Raw genomic sequence first — 24,632 nt, forward strand, 5'->3', positions numbered from 1 at the left:
ATTAGCAGAAGTAAGAGGAGAGGGAGGGGAAAGAAACCCAGGAGTCAGGGCCTGTTCAAATTCAAGGGGGTAGTCTCCCAGGGCTGGGAGAAACCAAATTCACAGGGCTGGAAGCAAGAAATGAGAGTCTGGATCCCAGGGGCCCTCTTCAGAACAGCTTCTTCCTCCCTCCATGGTGGGCATCAGAGTGGCCTGCAGGGTTCCTTACGGAGCCCTACTTTAGGGCCAGTGGGAGTCTGAAATCCCTGGGTGCTGGCTGCAGGTTTCCAGGGTGCCTGCAGGCTGGCATCTCTCAAGGCTGGTTCCAGGCTTTGTGTTCAGGAGGGTGAGTCCAGAGCTCGCTGGCTTCAAGGGGTGAATTTGGTTTCTCCTTCTGGACTTCAGAAGAAGGTCCTGTGGGGAAGAAGAAGCAGACCAGGCGGATGCAGGCCTTGTGGGTGCACACGCAGCCCAGGGCAGGGCCTGACAACAGGCAGCACACGGCAGGCCCCACACAGCTCCACAGACGCTATAGCCACAACGCACGAGGCCAGGGAGAGGTCAGAAGGGATATGTGGGATGAGACAGGAGGGGACCAGAAGGCAGTGTGGGGTCCCTTACAAAGAGCACATGACAAGTGGCAGAAAACATAGGGCCACTGAGGCCATCCCAGGAGGCAGGGCAGAGCGGGCCCGCTGTCTTGGGAGCGTGAGGTCCTCATGTTTTGAGAAACTTGTAACAGAAAAGTCAACAAGTCCAGGCCTCAGTCTGCCCCATATGCTGCCAGCTGCGGGCCTTAGGCCACACCAAACACCAGTTTCACGGCCACCTGCCAGCTCTGTCCATGAGCACAGCTCTGTCACAGAGTGGGAAGCCCATCCCCAAACTGGGCTCCACAGTGTTCCACAGAGGACACTGTCAAGGGAGCTGGAGCCAAGGGAGAGAGAAGGCACAGGGGACAGTTTGGTCCAAGCAGGGCTCAGGCCATGACAAGTCACAACAGGACATGAACAGCTCAGATAGGCCAACCCTGGTTCTTTGGACCAGCCTTAATTGCCTCCTAATTGCCCTGGCTCTGCCCAAGCATGGGGCCTGGTAGAGCAGGGGCTCCCAGAGGGTGGTGTTCCCAGGGAAGGGAGGCACATTTCGCTGAGGACACCTCTGGGGGGATATCCAGGCTGCACTTCCTCTGGGCTCACCCAGCCCATCAGGCACTGTCTGTGCCCAGTAGAGAATGGTGCTCACTGCCCCACCCTGCTTGCATGGGTGCTGCATAGCACCCATGGCTGTTCTCAAGGGCTCTGGTGAGTGGGATACCCAGGTCCCGAGTGTGCTACAAACTGGGCTCTGATTGGCTCCCCCTGAGTGGGAGGGTCTTTGAGGTGGACAAAATTCCAGGGTGGCCCACAGCAGGCCTGGATGGCACTTCAGGGATGGAGCCTTGTACAGCCCTCCAGATGCCAGTCCAAAGAACCTGCCAGCACCGGCAGCAGATGGCCACTGCATGCAGCATGGACAGACAGGGCCCTGTAGCCCGCCTGCCTATTCACCGTGGGGGGCTGCCAGGCTCCAGCTGCAGGAGGAACCTGTGTCTATGCACGGGAGCACGGTCTTCAAGGAACTTTCGGACCGGCTGGGGGCTTTCGGCTGCAGAGGAGGGAAGAGAAGAGCTACATACACAGAGCAGAGCAGGAAACACAAAACATGGCTTGGTTATTTTCAGGCAGAGCTCCAGCAGACCTCTCTCTTCACTTAGCAACCGTCTTGGGTCCTGCCTAGGCCCTGGGTCCAGAACTAATTGTTACAGGACCTTGATTTCTCCAAGACGTACCCAGAACTCAGCCGGTGCAGGGCGGAGGAAGCAAGCAGGCACAACCAAGACAGGCAAGCAGTGAGGTGAGGAATAAGTGTGTGGGTGGGGGGGTGCAGGGGTGGGGGGGAGGAAGATGATGAGGATGGACACCAGACACCAAAGAGGCAGAGAGACTGACAGACAGCGAGGGGAAATGGATACACAGTAAAAGAGAGGAGAGCACAGATTCAGGTCAGGAACAGAGGAAGCAAGAAAAGGACAGGGTAAGAGAGAAGGGACATATACATCGAGAGACAGACATACAGAGAATCATAGAGCAAGATGGAGACTGGCCTAAGGCTCCCTGAAGATCCTGCAGGATGGGGCCAAAGCCTGTGGTCTTGGCTGCTTAGAGACTCAGCATGAGGAAATGCAGTTACATATCCAGGAAGAACTACCAGATAGTAAAAGACACAGAAATGTGGAAACTAGCTGATGATGGTGCAGGGGATGATGTGCTGAGTGGGGAATCAGAAATGCTGAGGCTGTCCCAGCTTCATCATTCACTTGGCCTGAGATCTTGACCAGCTCTGGGCCTCAGTTTTCCATATGTCAAGAAGAATTTGGACAAGACAGTCGTGGCGGCAGCACTGACAATGCTTGGGGACAGTGACTTCGTTCTAGGCTTTCTCTAACCTGGGAGTTTTTAGGATCAATTACTCCTCGAAGCTGTGTGCTTGGACCAATCCTTCAGGCTAGATGAAGGCCGGGGGCAGACTGGGAGAAGGTAGCCAAGATTCTGGAGGAGGAGAAAGAGAAAGCAGAGGGCCAGGGGTCGCATACACTTACAGCTCGTCATCATATTCCTTGGGGGGACAGACGGCAACAACAAGGTCGATCCAGTCCTGTGGGGAGAAGACCTGTGACTCTGGGGCATGCTCAGGGATTGATGTCATGTCTTCCCTTGACACTCCATTCCCATTCCTGGTGGCTCAAGATCAGCTGGCTGGGGCCTTCTTCCCATGGGGAAGCTTCCAATCTCTGGGACTTCACAACCATACAGCGCAAGGTTTATGAGCCCTTGAATGACACTAAGTTCCCAAATGCTGATCTGTGGTCCAGAACCAGGCAGCAATGTGAGAATCTACCTGGGGGATTTCTTAAAACTCTAGACTCATAGACATGCCCCTGGAAATCTGGGGAAGGTCCTGAGAAATCGTATTTTTAACAATCTCCCTAGATCAATCTGATGCACATCCAATCAGGGAACTTCAGGCCTAGCTTTCTGACTCTAACACTTGAATCCCCTCAATGGCATCACTGCCATCCTTGGCTTAGCCATCATTGTGCACCCTCGGCTTGGGTGTATCCAATAAAAAGTAAGTGAAGTATCACTGGGCCCCTCTACCATGCAATATAGCTCCTACCAGTGAACTGAAAGTTCTCCCCAGGACCTCCCCCCATCCAATCCAGTTCTGCCCTTAAGAAACACAGAGGACACTTCTGCTCCCTCTACCCTAATGTAGCCCTTCAGATAATCAAAGACAGTCATCATGTTACCCGTGAATCTTCTCTTCTCCATATCCCTTCATGTGGGTCCCAGGCCCATCTGGTCAGCTTCCTCGGCACTGAACTTAATACCTCAGGCTCGGCTGCCTGCATACAGTTGCACAGGTTGTGCATTGCACAACATGAGAGGGCACCATCCACACTGTAGTCTGTAGGAGGGCACCCCCTCGGATTGTGCAGTGCACAGCCAGGGAAACCTTATGTGGTGGCCTTGACCCAGGTGGCTGTCTAATGAGCACAGAACAGACTACCACCAGACCCTCCTCCATTTTGGGCCCTCTACTTCTTTTAATGCTTTCTAGTAGCCCCAAGCACCTTTGATTCCTGATCAGTGTGCACTTAGAGAAGGCCGTGCCACACCAGGTCTTCTGGAGTCTGTATTTGTGCCACCTGCTTTTTGGACTCAAGGCCAAGAACTGACATTTATTTTTCTGAATCCCATCTTGTCATATTGAGACCATTGGCTGGATGTGTTATATGGGTGTCACCCAAGAATTTCTGGGACCCTGGATACCCACCCTGGGATGGGGCATCCTGACTATAAGGCCTGGATGCAGAGGTCAGGGTTTGAGGCAGGCAGGCAGGGGAGGCAGACATGGAGGGGGTTTGCTCTTACCCCCTGACTCCAGGCCTTCTGCAGGGTGGCCTCTGCCTCAGCCAGGGTGTAGTCCGTCACAATCTTGCCATTGATCGCCATGACCTCATCCCCTTTCACAATGCCACCTGCAGGAAAATGAGGCTTATTGGTCAACTGGCCTGTACATGACATGTACCTGTCCCAGGGCTTGGCAAAGTTGAGGGGCAGGGGGTCACTGTAGGGCCCTCACTGAAGGAACCTCACCCCTCAATTCTGAGATGGGCTCAGAAGGCATGGGGGGAACAATCCACTAGGTTACTCAAAGGGCACTTCCTACCCACCCTGTCCCCACTCCCTCACCCCAGCTCAGTAGAATCAGGACACCAGTGATGAACCATCGCCACCCCAGTCTTTGCCCAGGCCTCTACTATTGTGGAGGGAGGCAGACCTGTGTTACCCATGAAGTCATCTGAAACATGAACTAGTTCTGTGAGCTGTCCCTGTCTGTGCTTCAGCCCTCTCGGTCTACATCAGGCCCCTGAGAGGGCTGAGCTCCTTCCTGCCCCAGAGCCTTCACATGCTGTTCCACCTGGGACACTTGCCCCTTCTCTCCCTTCTCTTCTAGTGCTGAGATAAAATGTCTCCTTCTCAGAGAAGACTGCTCTGACCTGCACACAATCTCGAGCAGGTCTTTCCTATTGTTCTCTCATAGCACCCCAGTCTTTTCCTGCAGAGCATTTTCATAATTTATAATCATATATCTATCTGTTGATTGATGGTCCCTCCCACCAGACTGTCTGCTCCATGAGGGCAGGGACCGTCTCTTTCGTTGGCCACAGTACCCCTAGCACTTACCATAATACCTAGCATACAAATAAGAATTCACTATATTTCTTGAATAAATGAATGATGTTAAAGGTCCTCCAGGATAAGATGACCTATGGTCTAATAAGTTTGGGAAAAGCTGAGTTATAAGCTAAGCAGAGTTACTCACTGCAGGACTTGTCAGAGCCTTGCACATGCTACTATGTATTGTGGCTCTCCAAGAAGTGGGTAGATTGTGCATGGTTTCTCATACATCTTCAACTTCAGAACCTTAAAAAAATTTTTTTAAGGGATTTCTCTCAGTTCTGGTGTCCACGGAACATTCTCTGGATTATGCTGAAATAGATCACCCAGAAGCCTTGCAGGCCTGAAGCCACAGGAATGCGGTGTGTGTTACTGAACACTGTGGTGTGGCAGTGGCTTAAAACACACAGGCTCCTGGAGAAACTTCCAGCAGCTGCTGGTAAGTCCAAAGCAGTGTGGGACCAGACTATAGACTGCAGTTTCCTCTGGCCAGTGGGTCTGGGGAGAGGTGACTTTTTCCTTTTGTACAAACCCAAGATGGAGCCTCAGGAGCAATAAGGCAGTGGTTGGGCTGGAGCTTTGTAAGGAAGGGAGGGACCCGGGAAAGTCATCCATTTTTTCTGGTCCTTTTTCCCTGCCAGACACAGTAGACAGGTGTCTTTCCTAGGCCAGGCAGCAACTCTTCACTCACCTAGTACTGAGATGTGTCAAATGGGCTAGGAGGGCAGCAGCGGGCCATGGCAGCTGCCTAGCTGAGCAGGCCCCGCTCCACAGCTGAAATGAAGGCTCAGAGTATGGCTGTGAGAGGCCTGAGGTCATCAGGGGGCCATAGGTGGGAACTGGATTCCCCTTTGTAACCAACAGAAGCCTGGCTGCCAGCAGCCTGGTGACTGTCTTATCACTCTGTCACCTGCCCATGTCGTCACCCACCCTTCATTCCACCGTCTGCAGCTTAGCACATCCCAGGAGGGATCTGACCATGGGATTCCTGCTCTGGCCTGGAAAGGTGAGTGGCCCGAGGCTTCTCCTTCAAGGCCACTGATTCCTTCAAAAAAAGAGTACTGAAAAGGCTCTTGGACTTGGAAGAAGGAATCACTGGGGCGCCTGGGTGGCTCAGTCGGTTAAAAAAACATCCGACTTCAGCTCAGGTCATGATCTCACAATTCGAGTGTTCGAGCCCTGTGTAGGGCTCTGTGCTGACAGCTCGGAGCCTAGAGCCTGCTTCGGATTCTGTGTCTTTCTCTCTCTCTGCCCCTCCCCTGTTCATGCTGGGTCTCTCAAAAATAAATAAATGTTAAAAAAAATTAGAAAAAAAAAAGAAATCACTAATGATGAGTTTTCAGACCCTGACAGGTGAGTGGCTTTAAGGCAAGAAAAAGCAAAATGACAAAACTGCTTGGGTTCAAGTCCTGCCTCCACCACTTGCCAGCCATGGGTCCTTGAACAAGCATTTAACCTTTCTGTGCCTCGGTTCCCTAAGCTGTAAGATGAAAGTAACAACAGTACCTACTTTTGGTGTTGTCATAAGGATTAATGAGTTAATACACGTGAACACTTTAGACGGCATAGGTGCAGGTACTTAGAATGGCATCTGGTGCGTGATGAGTTCTTGACAGACGTTGGCCCTTATTTTTTTTAATTTTTTTTTAAATGTTTTAATTTATTTTTGAAGGAGAGAGAGACCGAGCGTGAGCAGGGGAGGAGCAGAGAGAGAGGGAGACATAGAATTTGAAGCAGGCTCCAGGCTCCGAGCTGTCAGCGCAGAGCCCAATGCGGGGCTTGAACTCACAAACTGTGAGATCATGACCTGAGCCGAAGTCGGACGCTTAGCCGACTGAGCCACCCAGGCGCCCCTGCTGGCCCTTATTTTTAAAAGAACAGGGAAGGTTTTGATGGTTTCTTTCTTGCTTTTACATGTGCTGTCCCCTCTTCCTGGAAAGTTATTTCCCATCATCATAAGGCTAACACTGACTTATCTTTTTTTTTTTTAATTTTTTTTAACGTTTATTTATTTTTGAGGCAGAGAGAGACAGAGCATGAACAGGGGAGGGGCAGAGAGAGAGGGAGACACAGAATCTGAAACAGGCTCCAGGCTCTGAGCTGTCAGCACAGAGCCTGACACGGGGCTCGAACTCACTGACCGTGAGATCATGACCTGAGCCGAAGTCGGACGCTTAACCGACTGAGCCACCCAGGCGCCCCTGTTGGCCCTTATTTTTAAAAGAACAGGGAAGGTTTTGATGGTTTCTTTCTCGCTTTTACATGTGCTGTCCCCTCTTCCTGGAAAGTTATTTCCCATCATCATAAGGCTAACACTGACTTATCTTTTAAGGCTCAGCTCAGGTATCATGCTTGTAGGGAGCCTTCCCTTGGTGGGTTAGGGGCCCCTCAGGATCCCACAACTTCCCTCCACGCCCCCACTCCTCTGTCAGCTCTTAGCATGCTGCACTGTTATTGCCAGAATCAGACAATTCTGAGCATGTTTTCACCACTAGATGGGGAGCCCCTGGAGGGCAGCGTGGAGTCTGGTTCACTGTATACCCATAGCCCTGGCACTATCAAATGCCCACGGGCAACATGTGGACTCAATGGATAGATGGACCCATTCAGATGGTGGGGAATTCTTGAGCAACTGTCAGCCCCCCCAAGTTGGCAGCTGTGTGCTTTCCTGAGGGGACCTGTATACCACCACACCATCCCCAAACTGGGGCATAGCTGGTCCCCACTCACCATGCCGCTCAGCAGCTCCCCCCTCATACACAGCTGAGACGACCACCTTTCCGACCGGGGAGTCCACACCGCCTTCCAGGGCCAGATCTAAGGATCCCTCCTGGTTAGAGAAAAACAGGCCTCAGGGATCCACGCAGACAGCAGCCTGTGGGCACCTGTGGGCCTCTTGACAGGGCTACAGAGAGGGCAAGAGAAGCCACGGGGCCAACGACAGTGCCATCAGGGAGAAAAGGGGGTAGGGACACTAAGTGGGACCTGGGTGTGTGGTCCCACCATTGGAGGGAACATTCCCAGGGAAGAAAGGAGAAGAAATGGGATCTGAGGAGTCACCCAGGAGTCTCTTCAAGAGTGGAAGCAGGGGACTGAGATGGGAAGGGGCTGGGGCAGAGAAGGGTGGTGGCCGCTTGACTTTCACGTGCCCACGTACCTTCTTAATGCGCAGGAGGCGGACATCCTTCCCTATGATCTGCTCTGGGGTGAACTAGAGGGAACAGACAGTTGGAAGCTGTGAGTTTGCCTGGAGGGTAAGGGTGGGGCCCCACAAAGTACATGGACAAGGGGACCCTTCCCAGCCCCACACCCATCGGTCTTCAACTGGGGGGGGGGGTCCCAGGCCTCATGGCGGCCACATGGATACACACACACACACACACACACACACACACACACACACACAGAGGTGGCCACACAGATCCCAGATCCATTCTTTGTGAGAATTCCGTGAGGGCTGGGTGAGGATGTGCCACCCAGCAAACCACGCAGCACCTGGTCATAGGGCTCAGCATGTGAAACTGCGGTTATAACCCTCCTCGGCCCCAACCAGCCCTGGGGGTCACACCAGAGTGCTGTTTTGAAAGGAGCCTTCACCCCCAAAGACCAGTTGGGGATCCTTGGGGCTCCTCACTTGCCCCACTTCATCCCCAGGACCCCAGGGCTCAGAATGTACCATCACTGAACACACCATAATCCCCCACTCCTATTCCTGGGATTACTCCCCAAGGGAGGAGAGTTATCTTCTCACCATGGAGTAGGGGTCAAAGTCTTCCTCATATTTCCGGAAATCCTGGAAGGAAAGGGAGGGTGTCAGGGCCACAGAGCAGAGTTCCCTGAGGGTCGCTGTGGGAAACAAGCTTAAGGCAGAGGGAAAGACAGGAATGGGTCAGAGGCAGGGGAGAGCGTGGGGGGCCAGATGTGGCCTGGATGCAGATGCAGGGAGGAGGCGGGAAACCCCAATAGCCAGAGCGCCTCTGCCTGGGGAGAAGCAGGAAGCTATGACAGCATTTGAGAAAGCCCAGCCCTGGACCCTGCACCATTCCAGTGGGGTGGGCGTCTGGAGCTGGCAGCGGCACCCACTGATGTTCAGGTGGTCTGAGCAGCCAGTGTCAGCCTTGCCAAAGGTATCATCTGCCCACAGCTTCAAGGCATTCAGGTCCTATCTGAGTTCCTCCGGGTGCCCGTGAGAGGCCAGGTTCAGGTTCTGGGGATGAAGCCCAGCTTGTCTCCACCCAGTGCTCTGACCCCAAAGAAAGACAACACTGCGCAAGAGGCTGCTCTCCCTGGGGAATCTGGCCACAAGATGATTGGGGGGAGGGGAGAAAGGGATGTCAGGCTCCAGGAAGAACAGGGGTGTCTGCGCTTGCCCCATGCCCAGCACTGTTCTTTACGTAATGCTTATCTAGAATGTAAGAGTTCTCCCCAGAATCTTAGCCAGGGGAGGAGGAAGGAGACATAGCTCAGGAGCTCTGGCTTGGGGAGGGCTGTGGGAACAATGTCCCCAAGTGTAGAAACAAGCTGGTAAGAAGGAAGATGGGGGGCAAAATCAGCACACACTGCCTTCCTAGGAATCGCACACAGAGAATGGGAGCCCAGGGTCCACAGACTGAGGGTCCAGGTACGCCGAGTCCTAGAGCAGCAAAGCCACAGTTCATCCCCACGGGCAGGTGGGAGCAGAAGAGAGGCCCAGTGGCAGGGCCCACACAGGCCCTGCTAGACTACATGGAGCCACCCCCAGCACGTAGTTCCTAGGCCACACCAAGTGTCCCCCCAGGCCTGTGGCCAGCATCATGGAGAGGCCGCTGCCCTCTCTACGCCCAGCATGCAGCAAACAAGTTCTGGGCACAAGACGAGGAACAAGCATCATCAGACAGGGAGGCCCCAACTCCCTAAGCATCAATCTGCCCTCCCTCCTCATGAGTCTTCATTGCTCAGGCTCAGCCCCCAAGAGCCTGGGAGTCTGGAGTCTGGCCCAGCTCAGAGGCCACTCCCAGGTCAGTCTGTGGGTGTCAGCAAACAGAGGAAGGGATGCGGCAAATCCAGGGGTGGGAGAGGTCACTAGGCAGGATATGGAGTCAGTGCTCTTTCACTGAGGACCCAGACCACTTCTAGCTATTTCTTCTGGAAAACTGGGCAGTGCTGGCTATGGGCTTCCCCTTCTCCCTCCCTGTGAGAATCTGCTCTCAGGATGGCCAGATGGCAAGCATTTGTGTCTTGAGTTCAGATCATAGACTTATAAGCCACTACAGCTGGTCAGCCCTTGAAGAGATGGAGAAACTGAGGCCCAGAAAGCTGACATTTATGCCCCAGGTCATCCAGCCAGGGGGTAGTGGAGCAAGGGTTTGACGTCCAGTCTAGGTCCTTGGGCTTCTCACCATCCAGCCTCTCTCTCTTTGAGAGCTGTCTGTACCCTAAGCAACAAGGCCTTTAAATATCTGTCTCATAATCACAGTGCTTCGAGAGGTAGGACGGTGTAGCAGGTAGGAGCCTGACTGTGGAGCCTGACCTCCTGGATGCAACTCCAGGGTCTGACAGTAGCTGTGCCATCATGGGCATGTTTCCTAACCTCTCTGTTTCAATTTCTCATCTACAAAATGGAGGTGATCATTGCACTTACCTCCTAGGGTTGCTATAAAGATTAAACGAGTTCAGATACATAACGTATTTAGAAACTGTGCTTGACACCTTGTTAGCTGTCGCCTGTCACTCCCCAGGCCTGGGCTGGGAGCAGCCTCCTTTGCAGACTCCCAGGTCTCACTGTGAAGCTGACACCTCCCTCTTGTATTGCTCTGCCTGTAGTCAAATCAGCCTGCGGTCTTGTGGCGGGTTATCGGTGAGGTTGGCTGCAAGGTCTTTCTCTGTCTTGGGATCTCTTTCACTGGTGGTGACACAGCCAATCCATTGGCTGGCTCTGTGAATATGAGCTTCCAGGAGGGGGGAAGATAAGTGGTTGCCTGTCTGATACCACTGCTCGGCTGGGGAAAAACGTCCATATCCTTGTGCACAGGAACACTCCAGGCAGGTGGAGGATCTGGGCTACCACATCCTTCCTGACTGATCCAGTGCCACGTACAGCTGTGATCTGCCTTGAGGGGACAAGACAGGGGAGGGACAGGGAGACACCTCAGGCCCCCCTTTCTTCTCTCCTAGGGCTGCAGCGAGGGCCCATCTTGGCCTCGGTGACCCTCTGAGGGTTCCCTCTGCCTGCTCCTCTTTGAACAAACAGTAGCAAAAGAGCAGAGCCCTCAAGGTCCTGCTGCTCTTAGCTTGGGGATGGGGTCTAATAAAGCCAGGGTCCCCTCCTGATAGGAGACCGTTCCCAACTCCTGGCTGCAGGCAACAGGAACATAGCTCTGGCCTGAGGTTCTGGCAGATGGTAGTTGGGGCTGCTTCAGAGCCAAATGGCACTCCCAGCAGCGAGAGAAGTCAGAGTGGGAGGGATGGGGGTGGCGGGGAGGACTACAGACACACGACAGGTATCGCTTTACTTGTCTGAACGCGGTCTGATAAACCACCATCCTCTTCAACATCTCCTGTGGCTGCCAGAAAAAAAAAATACAAAGTTCCACACTGGACGTTACCAATAGGTCTCGTCTGCCCTCTGGTGCCAAACCCTGGGCCTGCCAGCCTGGGGCTGCCCTGCCAACCTCCCTCCCCAAATAGACACAGCCTGATTTATGTCAGGGGCCTGCCCGATGCCCCCAGATGCAGCAGCTGCCCAGTTCAAGTCAAGCAGACGCCACTGGTTGTCACCAGCCAGAGAATGCGACATGGATGCATCAGCAGGTTATCGCAGGGGCATGAACTTTGATCTTTGGGAAGCTGACAGGACAGCAAAAGCTCAAAATAAGTATCTGAGCTGTCCTGCCCTGACATTTGGATAGGGTTTCCTTGAAAGGGGAAGAAAAATTCTGGCATGACTTTCTTCTCGCTGTGGGTGGGAGTCCAGTCTGTGCCTGGTACCCCTGGGACATGAGGGTTACACATGGGTCAGCCGTAGGTGACTGGGAGTGGGCAGACTCTATTGCCCCCACCCCTCAGGACCACACCTCCCACTCCCAGTCCAGTGAGGAGTGAGCGACGAGTTGGAGAAACTGAGTGGATCCACTTTGGCCAGTTTTCCACCTGAGGGCCTTCTGCACCATGCCACGCCAGGCTTTAGGGGCAGAGGCCTGGGCCGGTGGAATCACTGTAGGTTTGGCAAGATGGCAATGTAGGTAAGAGCTTGAGCTGTGGAGTCTAAAAGACTCTGGAGTAAGTAGTAAGATCTTGCTCTGCCTTGGGCAACCGACTTAACCCCTCTATGCCTCAGTATCCTGACACACTGAATCCTGACATGCAGTAGGTTCACAATAAGTCTGAGCTGTTGCCATTATCACTTCTAGATGGAGCTCCAGGCCGTCTGGTCAAGTGAGGAAGAGGAATTTCACTGGTCCTGTCAACCCTGGCTTATACCCGTGTGGATTCACCTCTTGGCCAAGGAGAAGTCAGGAGCTGGCACTTAATGTGCGTTTGTATCCCACCTAACTCTCCGTCCAGAGGCAGCAGAACCCAGAGGAGACAGGTCTTGTCCCTGTCTCAGGAGATGCCCTGGAGAGGATCCAAGGAAGGGGCTTACCAGGACCTCGGATTTCACAGCTGGCCTGTAGATGAAGTTGGGCTCCTGGTGGACCATGACAGGTTTGGAGATGGTGGACACGCCAGGGCCTCGTGGAGGCTGTGGGCTTGGGCAAAATGTCTACAAGGGTTAGTTTAAGAGAAACCCATGTGAAGTCGTGGTGGGGGTGGCCCAGGTCAACCAGGGCACTTCAACACACATGCAAATTCACGTCATGCACATGCCGAGCCCGCCTGGTTCATTCACCCTGTTGGAGGTGCTGAGGGTGTGATCTTCAGCAGAAAGACAAGTTCATTGGCCACAGCGCATTCTGAGGCCACAGAAACTACTGGGTGGCTCTAAGAAAGCAGAGACTTGAGCCAGAGCCTCGTTACAGGGGCGCCAGCAGCCACTGTCACTCAGAGGATACACTTTCAACGTTCTCTCTCAGTGGTCACGGATGCCATCCAGCCTCCTCTCTCCCTAAAGGCTATTTCTTCCGGCCACGGTTCCATCCCCTGGACTACACACAAAGCATCTGCTGTCCCTGGTGGGTGGTTACAGAGGCTCAAAGACTGACGGTGAGGACCAGTAAGAGTAGCATCCAGGAGAGCCGATGCAACCTGTCTGCTTTGCTCTAACACACTCCATCACCTTGGACAAGACAAATCGATTCAGGTCACAGCTCTGCCCGTACTCTTCATGGGTCCTCGCTGACTACTGAGCTTCACCTGCAAGGTCCTTCATGAGTCTCTTCACCTTCCTTTGCAACCTCATCCTTCACCCCTCACCCTCCCGGCTCTGCCTCACTTTAGCCTCCAAAACGCCAGGCTTTCTTGCCCTGATTTATGTATATGCTCTTTCCTCTCTCTGCCTTTACCTGCCCAGGTGTTATCTTGGGTGTCACTGCCTTCATAAGGCACCCCTTGAGCTTTTCCACTCCACCCCAGCTCATTACAGTACCTGTGTTCCCCCATCTCCCCCCAGGTAGCGTGGTAGTTTCCTGCTTACTTATATGTCCTCCTCACCAGATGGTCTCAGGCAGGGACTGGGCTGCCCATTTTGTGGTGGTTCTCCAGCGCCTGGCATAGTGTCTGGCATTTAGTAGGTGCTCACTGAACATGCTGAATGAATAAATGAAGGATTTAGTAGTATGCTGGGCACACAGAACAGCGCCTGGGCAGCAGGCATGGCCCTGAAAACCTTCCTCTGGCAGGTGTGATGTGGCAGGCACGTGTGCCACGCGGACACAAGTGTTTGTTTCCACCACCCGGTGCCTGCTGGAGGCTGAGCTGACGGTGCAGATGCAGACATGGGATCACCCACGCCTCCTGCAGCAGCGCAGGTGACGACTCTCTCGGAGCATGCCATGAGGCAGGGGCAGCGGTACAAGGGCCAAAGTGCTAGCATGGGCAGGATGAAGCTCACCAAAACAGCAGCCCCCTGGCCTTCAAGTCAGGAATAGCCCTGGCTTTGATGTCATTTAAGACACAAGGGTCCAGGTTTCAGAGGCTCCTCGTGTCGAGGAATTTTTAACCTTCCCTGTGCTCTGATGGGGAACTAACAGTGGGAACTTCGTGATTCTTGGAGGAATCCGAGAAAGCTGGATCCTGTTTTGAATCTTGACTCCGACTCAAAAGTTTGCAGAGTTTACCTCCAATCTCGTGTTTGCAGCTACACCCAAATTTTCTTGTATCCTGATCTGTCACTGATCATAGTTAATGTCTACTGAGCACCTACCACGTGCCTGCCATTCTCCTAAGTATTAACTTCGAATGAGTTCATGTATTAATCCATTTGATCCTCATAACAGGTAGGTGCCATTAGCATTCCCATTTTAGGGACGAGGACACCCAGGCTCAGACAGATGAAGTAATGCATGACCAGAGTCACCAGCTAGTGGCAGAGTCAGGATTCAAACCCAGGGTGGTTCCTCCTTACCATCTTTACGTTCCCTGTACCTTCGATGCCCTTCCTCCCACCCTCCATGTATTGCCATCCTCCAAAGCTCAGCTCATTAAGCCCTTTACTCTGCAAAGGTGCCTTCAACCTTCTGTTAGAATGCATCTTTCCCAGAGCACAAGTCCTGCGTTGAGATCTGGTGTCTCAAACCTGATCTGGAAGTGTGCTTTCTGTTGGAAAACTTCACCTTCCCTGATAGGTTCATCATCATTCCTGCTTTGTTCTCTAAGTAGAGGGGCAGCTGGGCATGACATGTCTATTGGGTAAATATAGGGCTTTTTCATTGGTGTTCCTTAGCTTTCTCTAAATTCGTACTCAAGGCCAGCTCAAAAACCAAAAATAAAAACCCTGTGAACACATGGAAAATGGTAACTGGTCCTGCCTCTTTTTATCTGTTTTGCTCATAAGCCATATTGGTCTGATTGATGGGAATATCTAACACCTGTGTCTGGCCCAAATAAAGGTAGCTGCTGACAAAAACAAAAACAAAAACAAAAACAAAAACAAAAACAAAAACAAAACTAAACTAAAACCTGTGCCATTTTATAGCTGGCCAGACAGTGGCTCATCCTTCAGATGGCAAAGTCTTAGAGAGCACAGGTATGCCAATTTCCTCTGTGTCTCCTTCAGCACTGCTCCCCTCTGCCCCTCACATAGAGACACAAAGCTTGTGCTCAATCCATGCTTGTAGAATCAGATCTGTTGAGGAAAAGCTGCTGCCCATCTTGATAGGGGGCACTCACAAGAAGGATATGGCCCTCTGTGCCAGGCTAACTCAGCCCCCAGTGAACCTGCTCCTGGCTGGGCTCTGGGACAAGACCTCCCTGGAACAGATAGACTTCTCTCCGTCAGAACTGCAGGGCTCAGGACCCATCAGAGGTCCAGAGGGAGTCCCTCTGAGAGTCCCCTGCCAGAAGCTGCCGCCTTTTTGGCATCTGGCACTTTCTTCCTTCCCACCTTCCTCCAAGCTTTCCCAAATGCTCTGAAAAGCTTATTCTGTTTTTCATGCTGGGACTCAAATCCATGCAGGGCAGGTTAATAAAAACCACTGATCAGGCACTACTGACTGTCCTCTCTCTAAGCTCCTACCCTTAGCTGATATGAGCCGCTTTAGCTCTGATTCAAGCCTGGCCCCATGGCTACTGGAGCAGAGGAATATTTTGTTTGTCTCTCCATGGGATCAAACCTCCATATCTTCCTTGGGGATTACCTCTTCCAAAATAGTCTTTGGATTAAGAACAATTAATAAGAAATATGTCTTTTTGAGAAAGCTCACTGTTCAGCCTCCTGACATCCAAGAAAAAAAAAAAATCCCTAGTCTGTATATAGTAAATCTGGAGATTTCTAGGAACTCTCTGTCTTCATTTTTTTTTTTTTTTCTGGAGCTGGAAGTTGGCCAGAAATTTCTGGGTATTATACTTCAAGCCAATGTAGTTGGCTAACTCCATAGAAAATGGCATTGTAATGTCCTAACACTGCACTGGACAGTGTTATCATTTCATTTACAAGATCTTAATACTGCTCTACTACTTATCTTCCCCTCGTTTCCCCCTGTTAACCTGGGGATTCATTTCCCATATTCAAGATTTTCTGAGCTTATATCAAAAAGTGACCGGCCGTGACTGAGCTCTGGCTATTCATTAACACAGTACTATATTGAACCTTACCAGCCCATACCAGCCAAGAGGAGCCAAGAGAAACCAACAGACATAAATACACTGTTGCTCATCACAAGTACCACAGGCAATTCACCATACTGTATAGTACTTCAACATTAGCAGAAACCAAACACATGCAGGATGACCACAACAGGCAGGTTGGGAGCTCATTCTTCGAAAATGAGGTGGGGTGATGTTTCTTCCCATCTCCGCTCACAAGAGCAGTGGAGGATGTGGGAAACAGCAGCCCTGCCACTCTTCCTGCCTCCCAGCATAGCATGCAGAACAGGCGCAGTACCTTTGGGGTGGGTGGGAAGCTCCGTTCAGGGACAGGGGAATTAGTGGGCTTCCCACTGTGGTTCTTTGCTTCCCAGTCCTCTGTTGGATTTCCTGTGTCCCCAGCACGGAAGGGGTGGTTGCCCAGTGCCTCTTCCAGTGCCGAGGGTAGCGGGCGGGTAGGAGTCAGGTCTTGGGTGGGGATAGATGGTGGGGGAGGGATGGGAATGGGGGGTGGAGTGTGTTGGACCCAGGGTGAAGAAGAGGCACTCACACGGCCTGATGAGGGAAGGACAGGGGGCGCGGGGATCTTGGGGGATGGGTTGGAGGGTGGGGGGTGGGGCATCACAGGCAAGGCCGAGGTAGTCTTGGGGGGATAGTAGAACATGTCCAAGGGGATGTCATCCAGGTCAGTGGTGTGGAGGTGCAGCCCACCAGCGAAGCGTCTCAGGGGCGGGACCAGGGGAGACACAGAAGGCGGGGGAGGCGGGGGCCCCGTGGTCATCTGGGGGAGGGTTGCAAGGAAGTTCTGTAATTGTCTGACCAGTGCTCCACTTCATAAAACACTGAGTATAATGCTTTCCTGTTTCTCTTGCTGCTGGAAATCCACCACCCTCCAACCAGAATCATGGGGTTGTCACTTCTCTGTCACCTGGGTGCTCAGGTGAGCCCAAACCAAGTGGCTAGGAAGGAGTGTCCAAATGTAGGACAGTCCCAAGTTATCTCATATGTGTGACAAGTAAGGTGCCCATACAGTTTATCTAACCTGGAACAACTCAATAGTGAAAGGGGCACCCTTGCTCCAGAACAACATGCCTGAGACCATCTCAGATGGGTTAGGACTTGCTGGCCACTCAGGAGATAAGCCCAGAAATGTAGCGATGTCCCCCTCCTCCAGAGAGCAAGGCAGAGTGGGCTGGTAGGGGTGGCCCTGGACAGTGAACCTGATGTGGCCATCTTGCCTCCCACTGTCCCCAGAGTGGGTCATTCTGAAGTCAGCAGGAGGGTCTATGTGGAAAGAAGGGCTCTGTTACCTCTGAAATCTCATTATCAGCAGAGGAAATCTGCTCAAGGCGTGTCTGACAGAGCCTTTCCACCCAATACTGAATCTTTTCCGATTCCTCAAGGTCTTCCCGCTCTGTCTCGGACACCTAGGACCCAAAGCCAGTGCAAAAAGGAGAGGCACACTTGAGTCACACGTGCGTGGCGCACTCAAATCAGCAGCATAGAAGCACTTCTTTAAAGAGTACTGTTGGGTGTGTCCACTATCCAGCAAAAGACCCTGGCTTATTCCATCTGGCCCCAGAAGAGGTGGAAATAGAAGGGAGAGGATGCTGGAGTGTCAAGCTGACTAATGGCACTTAGCAAAATCAGAGGAGGGACTTGTGCTTTGGAACTAGTTGGGATAAGGCTCCCAGGGTCCCCATGAACTCTGGGATCTTGGGATTCTCTAAAAATGGCCCTTTTGTAGGCTCCTGGAACATGCCAAAATTTTAATTTTACTCTTTTTCCCCTTCCAGGCTACTTTGTTCCAGAAGAACAAGTTGGATTTTATTTTTAATTTTGTTGCTTACTCGCTCCTAATGCCAGACCTAATGCACTTCACATTTTCCAGCATTACTCTGATTTTGTAATCTAATCAGCTTGGCATTCTGATTCATGGAAGCATTAAAGAGAAGCAGAACCAATAACCTCTCCAATAGCTAGGGAGTTAAAGTCACCCAACTCATCTAGGAAATAGGAATTACTCATGTTGGACGACTGCTTTTGTCGTATCTTGAAGGGGACAGCTTTAGATACACGTCCAGGTTGAAGAGATCTAGCTTAGGATACATCTTATGTTGATGGAAGCAGCCTGACTCACTGCCTGATCAATTGGGGAATAGCCTCAGACACCTCACCTACACAACGGGGTTAGCCTCTGACCCATACTCTCAGAGCGAATGCAGGTGGGGGAAATTTGGTCTTGGACTCATAACCTGGGGAGAGAGGCTGGACAGACGCAGACCTGATGACAAGTGGGTGGAAGGCTAATTTCAGTCCTATAATCTAGGCAGAGGGGTTAGCCTTGGGGTCATACCCTGAGTGCAGAGAAAGACCTCATATTCACACATAGGGTGGACAGGTCTGGCCTTGGACTCATACTCTGGTGGGGCTGGGATGGAGGGGACAGACTCAAACCTCTAGCAAGGTATGTGAAGGGTGAACCTAAGTGTGACATTCTGGGCAGAGAGGCTAGCCTCAGACCCATACTTTAGCAAGGATTCTAGTCTCCATGCCAAACATACACCTAAGCCAGAAGGTGGTCTCCATGACCCTGGGCAAGTGGGATGATCACACATTCTAGACTGAGCAGAAGCGCAGGGCTCACTCCATCCTTGGACTCCACTTGGGGAACACAACTCCAGCTGGTTCCCTGGGAGCATGGTGGGGAACAACCCAATTATGTTCTGGGGATGCTCACCTAGCCTGTGAGCCAGACACATACCTCCTGGGCCAGCCGGTTGATTTTCAGTTGTTTTTCCTTTTCCAGCATTTCCTCTTTCTCTTTGTAAAGCTTTTGCTCAAACTCTAGTTCCTTCTTATTCTTTCTCAACTCTTGCAGGCTGTCATACTTGGCTTTCTTCTTATCCTTTCCTTTCTGAGCAGATGTGGTATTGTTTACATGGCAAGGGTTAAAAGGCAGTGTAGACACTGGCACAGCACAGCAAACAGGGCACTCAGCCCACAGACAACACCAGAAGTGAGCCCCTCCCCCTGCTCTGCCCATCTGCACTGGGCACTGGACCTCAGATTTAGGACAGGTCTACCCACTGTGCTACCCACTGTGGAGTGGGAGACACATTCCTTTTTCCAGCCAGAAGAACTGGCTTACTAGCTCACTAAGTAGCTGTGTGATCTTGGCTAAGTTCCTTAACCTCTCTGGGCCTGATTCACCTCATCTTCAAAATAGAAGAAATTCCTGCCTATAGGCTTGCCCTCAGAGCCAATAAAATAACATCTATAAAAGAGCCTTATAAAATGAAAGTGGTGTATAAATAGAATACATTGTATTTGTGTCCTAGTATCTGAGCACACGCCTTCTCCATCATCTGGAAAGAGAGGCGTCTCATGTTCAGACAACAGAGATGCATCCTGGGAGATTCTACAAAAAATCTGGGAGAGCTGACGAGTCTCATTTGCAGAGATCCTCTGTCCTAAGCTTCAGGAGGTAGTAGCCAGCCTCAGACCTGGGAGCCCAGAGCCAGGGACATCAGATTTTGCTCTGATGCTTAACTTCAGACCATTGAATCCTGTAGAGTCCACCATTCCCTCTGAACTAGACCCCTGAACTGAGGATTAGCCAAAAACCATAGGACTAGGAGATGGGAGTGGGGAAGAGAATAGCCTAACTGCTTTGTACTGACTGTCAGAGTTCAACAGGATTAGGGAAAGGAGATGCAAGGCAAACAAACTCCTTATTTTTCCTGTTGGAATTGGACCTACAGAACCTGCTTTCCTGCCTGCTCCTCCCATGGGGTTGCAGGAAAGCCAAGGGGTAAGGGAGGAAGAAAATTACAATGTATGGACTGCCTATGTGCTAAGGGATTTATGTTCATAGGTAAATCTACCTATGCTCATAGGTAGATATTATCCCCATTCTCTTGATGAAGGAACCAAGACTCAGAGAGGTGAAGTCCCTTGCCCAATATCAAACATCCAGTAAGTGGTGGTGCCAGGGTTTGGACCTGAGTCTTCTAGGTCCAACACATTTTCTACTGTGCCCAGATGAGCTGGCAGCAACGGGAGTATGGCAGGAGGGAGTGTCAGCCCCATCACACACAGCACAGAGGACAGAGTTAGCACTCAGGAGAGGTGGCAGCAGAGAGAGTCAACATTCTGGGGAATTGATGTGGGGAGGAGGAAATCTGCCTGTTCACTGAGCTCATCCCCACCCCTAACTAGCATTCCCTGGGGGCTTCTCTCAGAATTCCCAAATCATCCCAGCACATAAGGGCAGGAATGAGGAATTGAGTTTTTCATTACCGGATACGAAACTTTATCCACAGCTGGAGAAGCCTGGGGGTGTAGTTATGGACCTATTACTGAGTCATCCTGCCTCCCCTCCTAAAGACAATCCCTACTTCCATGCACAGGTAATGCTCTTTGGAGATGGTCCCCCATGTCAGGGATAGAGGCCCGCCACCAGCACAGTCTATGAACTACTTGAGAAAAGTAGTAGCAATGACTCTCATTGCTTCAGAGTCCTGCTTGGTTCCTTACCCACCATGTTCACTAGACTCTTGGCTCAGCTGATAGATGAACCCTGCCATCATGTTATAGATCAGACAGCAATTACCCCGAGAGGAGCCAATAACATTCTGCCTAATGGCAGCTTGCTAGGATATGGGTATGGCCTCTCACAGAGACCACCAATGATAGGAATGGCCATTCTGTTGGCTTAAAAACCAAACCAAATCAAACCAAACCAAAAACCCTCAAACTACCAGTGCTAACATTTTAGAGCCAGGTATCCTGGATGGGACAGGCAGATGTGGCAGTCTCTGTCCCCTTTCCACGAAAGCAGCGCCTGTTTAGTGATGCAGAAGGTTAAACTGTCCCATAGCATCGTCTACTGACCTCATACTAGCGCCCTCCATACAGGTTACTCAGTTGCGTGTGAATCTACCTCACCTGGTGGACAGTGGGCTCCTGCCATAGGTCTGGTTTGCAGGATTTACTCAAGCATCTAGTAAAAGGCTTAGTCAGAACCATGAATCCTGCAGGCTGACACAGACTTTGTGGGGCCACAGGCCTGGGGACCTTGAGCCTCAGAGGGACTTACTCCCAGGTTAGGAATAACAAACATCGAATCTTTGTCTTTTCAAATAAGGGAAATTGTGCACACTGATGACCATGGCTATAGATAGCCAAGTGTATTACCCGGGGACTTGGTGTTCTAGCTGCTGGGAGACAATGCATGTCACATGGCTCTAGAGGAAGCGACAATGGGTTTTCAGAGCCAGCATGAGAGATGTGATTCTGTTGTCCTTTTAGCTGTCAGTTAAATTCATGGCAAATGGTCCCTCCCAGTTTGGACTGAGAGGAAAGGCAGACAGGATGGATGTGCTCTTGCTTCTTACCTAGAAGCCATCTTTCTCTCTTTTGGAAATGAAATGAAAACAAAAATACCAGCTATTCAGTTATACTGAACTAATGAATAGGTGAAAACAGGGCTCCTTCTTACCAACAGCAATGTCCAAGTGACATGATTTCCTATGGGAGGTATGTGTGTGGAGAAGATGTTAGTTCTCTTACATTTACCTGGTTATTAGTGCCTGGAAGAGATTTTACCTATCCATAAAGGTATAGGTATTTTTTCCAGTATAATCCTGTGTGTGTGTGTGTGTGTGTGTGTGTGTGCGCGCGTGTGTGTGTGTGTGTGTGCGCGCTGTCCTCTGTAGGTGAGTTCTAGTAGAGATAGTGTGTAGAGCATTCAAAATCTAACCCAATGAGATAGCCTAAGCCACAGAGTCGGGCTGTAGGATGAAAAAAGACAGTCTTGTGAGACTGGGTCCTTTCTGAGACCAAGGCAGTGTGGAAAGGAATCCCCCGTGGCGCCCTGTCCTAAGTTTATTCAATATCATACAAATCATGATCTGTGTTCCTAGGTCAAGATGCTAACTCCTGTCAGGAATAATATTGCTGTCTATTATCTTAACAGTATCGTGTTGGAAGAAGGGAGCAGACGTTTCTGGGACATCAGATATTCCCATTTTACAGGCAGGGAGAAGCTACCTACCTATCATCAAGGTCACCCAGCTGCCACCGTTTTGGTTTCTGGGGGACTGACATCCTGCCAGAAAGACCCAGCCGAGTGATAACAACTAAATTAGTTCACCCAGATTTATGCTGATGCCTGATTTCCAAATGCCAAGTCATCTCATATGTCCAATCTACAGATATTAACAGTGGCGTTTTCATAATCAAATGCCAAAGTGATTTAGAAAGAAAAAGGATGAGAGTCTTATGGGGCCTGGAGATACAGTAATAAGATTTAGAGAGAAAATTCAAGGCCCCAGAGACCAGAAAAATGCATTATCTTGGCACACGTAGCGATATTTCTAGGAGAGAGTTATGATTGGTGTGGCTCTTAGTCTCAACTCGAGGCAGAAAATCCCTGCCTGGCAGCGAGTCTGTGTCTGGTGCAGCTGGTCTCATAACGTGTGTTGTGTATACCCAACCTGATATTTCACTCTGTTTGACCACGTCTTCTGGTCTTGACAGAGGAACAAAGAAGCTGCCATGGTCCTGTCCCTGCCCTGTGCCTCCGGGGCTGATGCTGACCGAGATGGTGCCAGATGGTACTCAGGCGGGTCTCACCCCATGAACACTTTCCCCCCACAATGCTTCTGTGGCAGCGCCCTGCCTTTTGACGTCAGCCTGATAGACGCAGACAGGTCAGCCCTCATAGTGAACAGGCCGGGTTACACTGTTTAGAGTTGACAGGCAAAGAAACAATGCTCGTAAAGGCCAAACCCCACAGCAAACTCAGCGGCAAACAGCACAGCACTCAGTCTCGCGCCCTACCTTCCGGATGGTTGGGAATTTGCCATCGTAACGATAAAACCACCCAAAGGCTATAACAACACAGAGAACAAAGAGATGAGATGCTGTTTGGCTCAGCCAGAGCATCCACAGACAGCAGCCAGGGGCTGGGATCTCAAGGACATGTGGCTGTGAGATGAAGAGCAGACCCAATAGCAAAACCGCACCCTCGGTCTGACTCTCCACTCACCTGGCTTCACCTGGGTTACAGAGCAGGCCCCAGGCTGCCAGAGAACGGCCCTGATTCCCTGGGGCCCCGTCAACTGCTTCTCCCCAGGACACTGGCTTCAGGAGTCAGTGCCAGAAAATCAGAGACAGCCCTTGTTGGGGGATGAGCTTTTCCAAATCACAGCTGCAGTCTGCTAACACTGAAAGAGAACGAGGCCTCTCCTGACTGACGTCTGGTCCCTCCATCCAAGAAATGGCTCAAGACAAAAGGTAGCCTGGGTTTATGCCTCAAATTGCTATCACTCAGAACAAAACTGTCTTATCTCATAGTACAGACCACGTCCTCTGCTTTCAATGTTGAGAGAGAAGGCAATGACAGGGGTCAGCTCTGAGAAAGGCAGCTCAGGCAGCTGTGGGCAGGTCTGCCCCGACAAGCATACCTCGCCCTGGCCCCAGACCAGATCATCAGGGCACCAGCCCCCTGCTTCCCCCAGGCAACAGTATGACCGGGAAACATCTCAAACCTAAAGCTCCCTGCACCAGCAGTGATCCATTAAATAATTACCCACCCTGACCAGCCTGAGTTCTAGAACAGGATCTTGAAAGCCTCCTGCCTGACCTTGGGGATATCTAGGGAGTCCTTAGGGAGATCCCAGAGCAGCAGAGGAAGAACCTGGGCTTGGGCAGCACTGAACCAGTGGTTCAGTTGTTTAGGTGTGTATCAGCAGACATTTCAGCCAGGTTGGGAGTCCTGTCCTCAGGCTTTGTGTGCAGTGCTTGGACTAAGCTGGGATTGCAGGAGCTTCGCACACTCCAGTGGTCCCTGCCGCGTGATGGCCCCTTAGAGCTGGGTGTCTGCAGGGCTAGCAGGAGGCGGTGGGCAAGGCAAGCGGAGCAGCAAGGCCAGGCAGTGAAGCGGGGGCTGCAAACCTGCTCTCCCTGCTCCTCCATGCCTCCATCCGGGTCATCTGCTGGCTCAAGCTCAGGTTCCACTCCCTGATCAGCTACCCAGGAAAAGAGGAGGAAGCTGGTGAACCAAGAGGGACTTGGGAGACCAAGAGGCCAGAGGTGCTTCCCAGGAGCCTAATGACCTATGCCCGGCCTCCTCTATGGGAACTTGTGAGGTCAGGGGTGGGAACAGGGCTCAGGAGCCCGGAACAAAACTGTCTTGCTCTGGGATCGTGCATGCAGTGCTTTCAACCTTGGTAGCTTTAGTTTCTCTGTCTGTAAAATGGGCTAACAACGTGGGGACCGCTGACCTGACAGTCAAGTGAGAAACTTTGTGCAGGGCATCCAGTTGAAACTTGGGAAGTGAGGCACAGAATATGGGAATATCTGAGTATTACACATGTCTGGTACCAAGGGTTTACAATGGCAGAACAGACCTTCCTGGCTGCTTCTTACCACTTTGGGAACTCTGGGTCCCTGGGGGATGTCAGAGCTATGTGGGCAGGTTGATCCTGAGGAGGTGAGGAGATTTCAAAGGGTAAAGGGGAGACATGTGGTTAGGAAGACATGAATGTTGACATCATGTGGAGAATAGCAAATCATCCATTCCAGTGATTTCCAATCTGGACTTTGGCCTCCCTGGGACTACTGAAGGGAGTGGATGAG

At 51.5% G+C, this 24,632-nt stretch overlaps 1 protein-coding gene across 1 annotated transcript in view; it reads right to left on the reverse strand.

The window, feature by feature from the left end:
- Nucleotides 1-219: 219 nt before the first annotated feature.
- Nucleotides 220-24,632, reverse strand: part of USH1C (USH1 protein network component harmonin) — a 47,252-nt gene continuing 22,839 nt past the window's right edge. Inside the window, exons 15-28 of the mRNA XM_047072021.1 lie at nt 22,833-22,882; nt 18,751-18,903; nt 17,297-17,413; nt 16,285-16,767; nt 12,388-12,507; nt 11,258-11,308; nt 8,518-8,559; nt 7,924-7,977; nt 7,497-7,596; nt 3,957-4,063; nt 3,504-3,506; nt 2,621-2,676; nt 1,547-1,649; nt 220-399 (exon numbers count right to left, since the gene is read on the reverse strand). Of these exons, the coding sequence (XP_046927977.1) occupies nt 220-399; nt 1,547-1,649; nt 2,621-2,676; nt 3,504-3,506; nt 3,957-4,063; nt 7,497-7,596; nt 7,924-7,977; nt 8,518-8,559; nt 11,258-11,308; nt 12,388-12,507; nt 16,285-16,767; nt 17,297-17,413; nt 18,751-18,903; nt 22,833-22,882 (1,619 nt within the window). The remainder of the gene's footprint in view (nt 400-1,546; nt 1,650-2,620; nt 2,677-3,503; nt 3,507-3,956; nt 4,064-7,496; nt 7,597-7,923; nt 7,978-8,517; nt 8,560-11,257; nt 11,309-12,387; nt 12,508-16,284; nt 16,768-17,296; nt 17,414-18,750; nt 18,904-22,832; nt 22,883-24,632) is intronic.

This window comes from Lynx rufus, unplaced genomic scaffold (assembly GCF_022079265.1).
Source record: "Lynx rufus isolate CCGP_SWC_20201006 ecotype Redwood Valley unplaced genomic scaffold, mLynRuf1.p SCAF_9, whole genome shotgun sequence".
In the NCBI taxonomy this organism is placed as follows: Eukaryota; Metazoa; Chordata; class Mammalia; order Carnivora; family Felidae; genus Lynx; species Lynx rufus.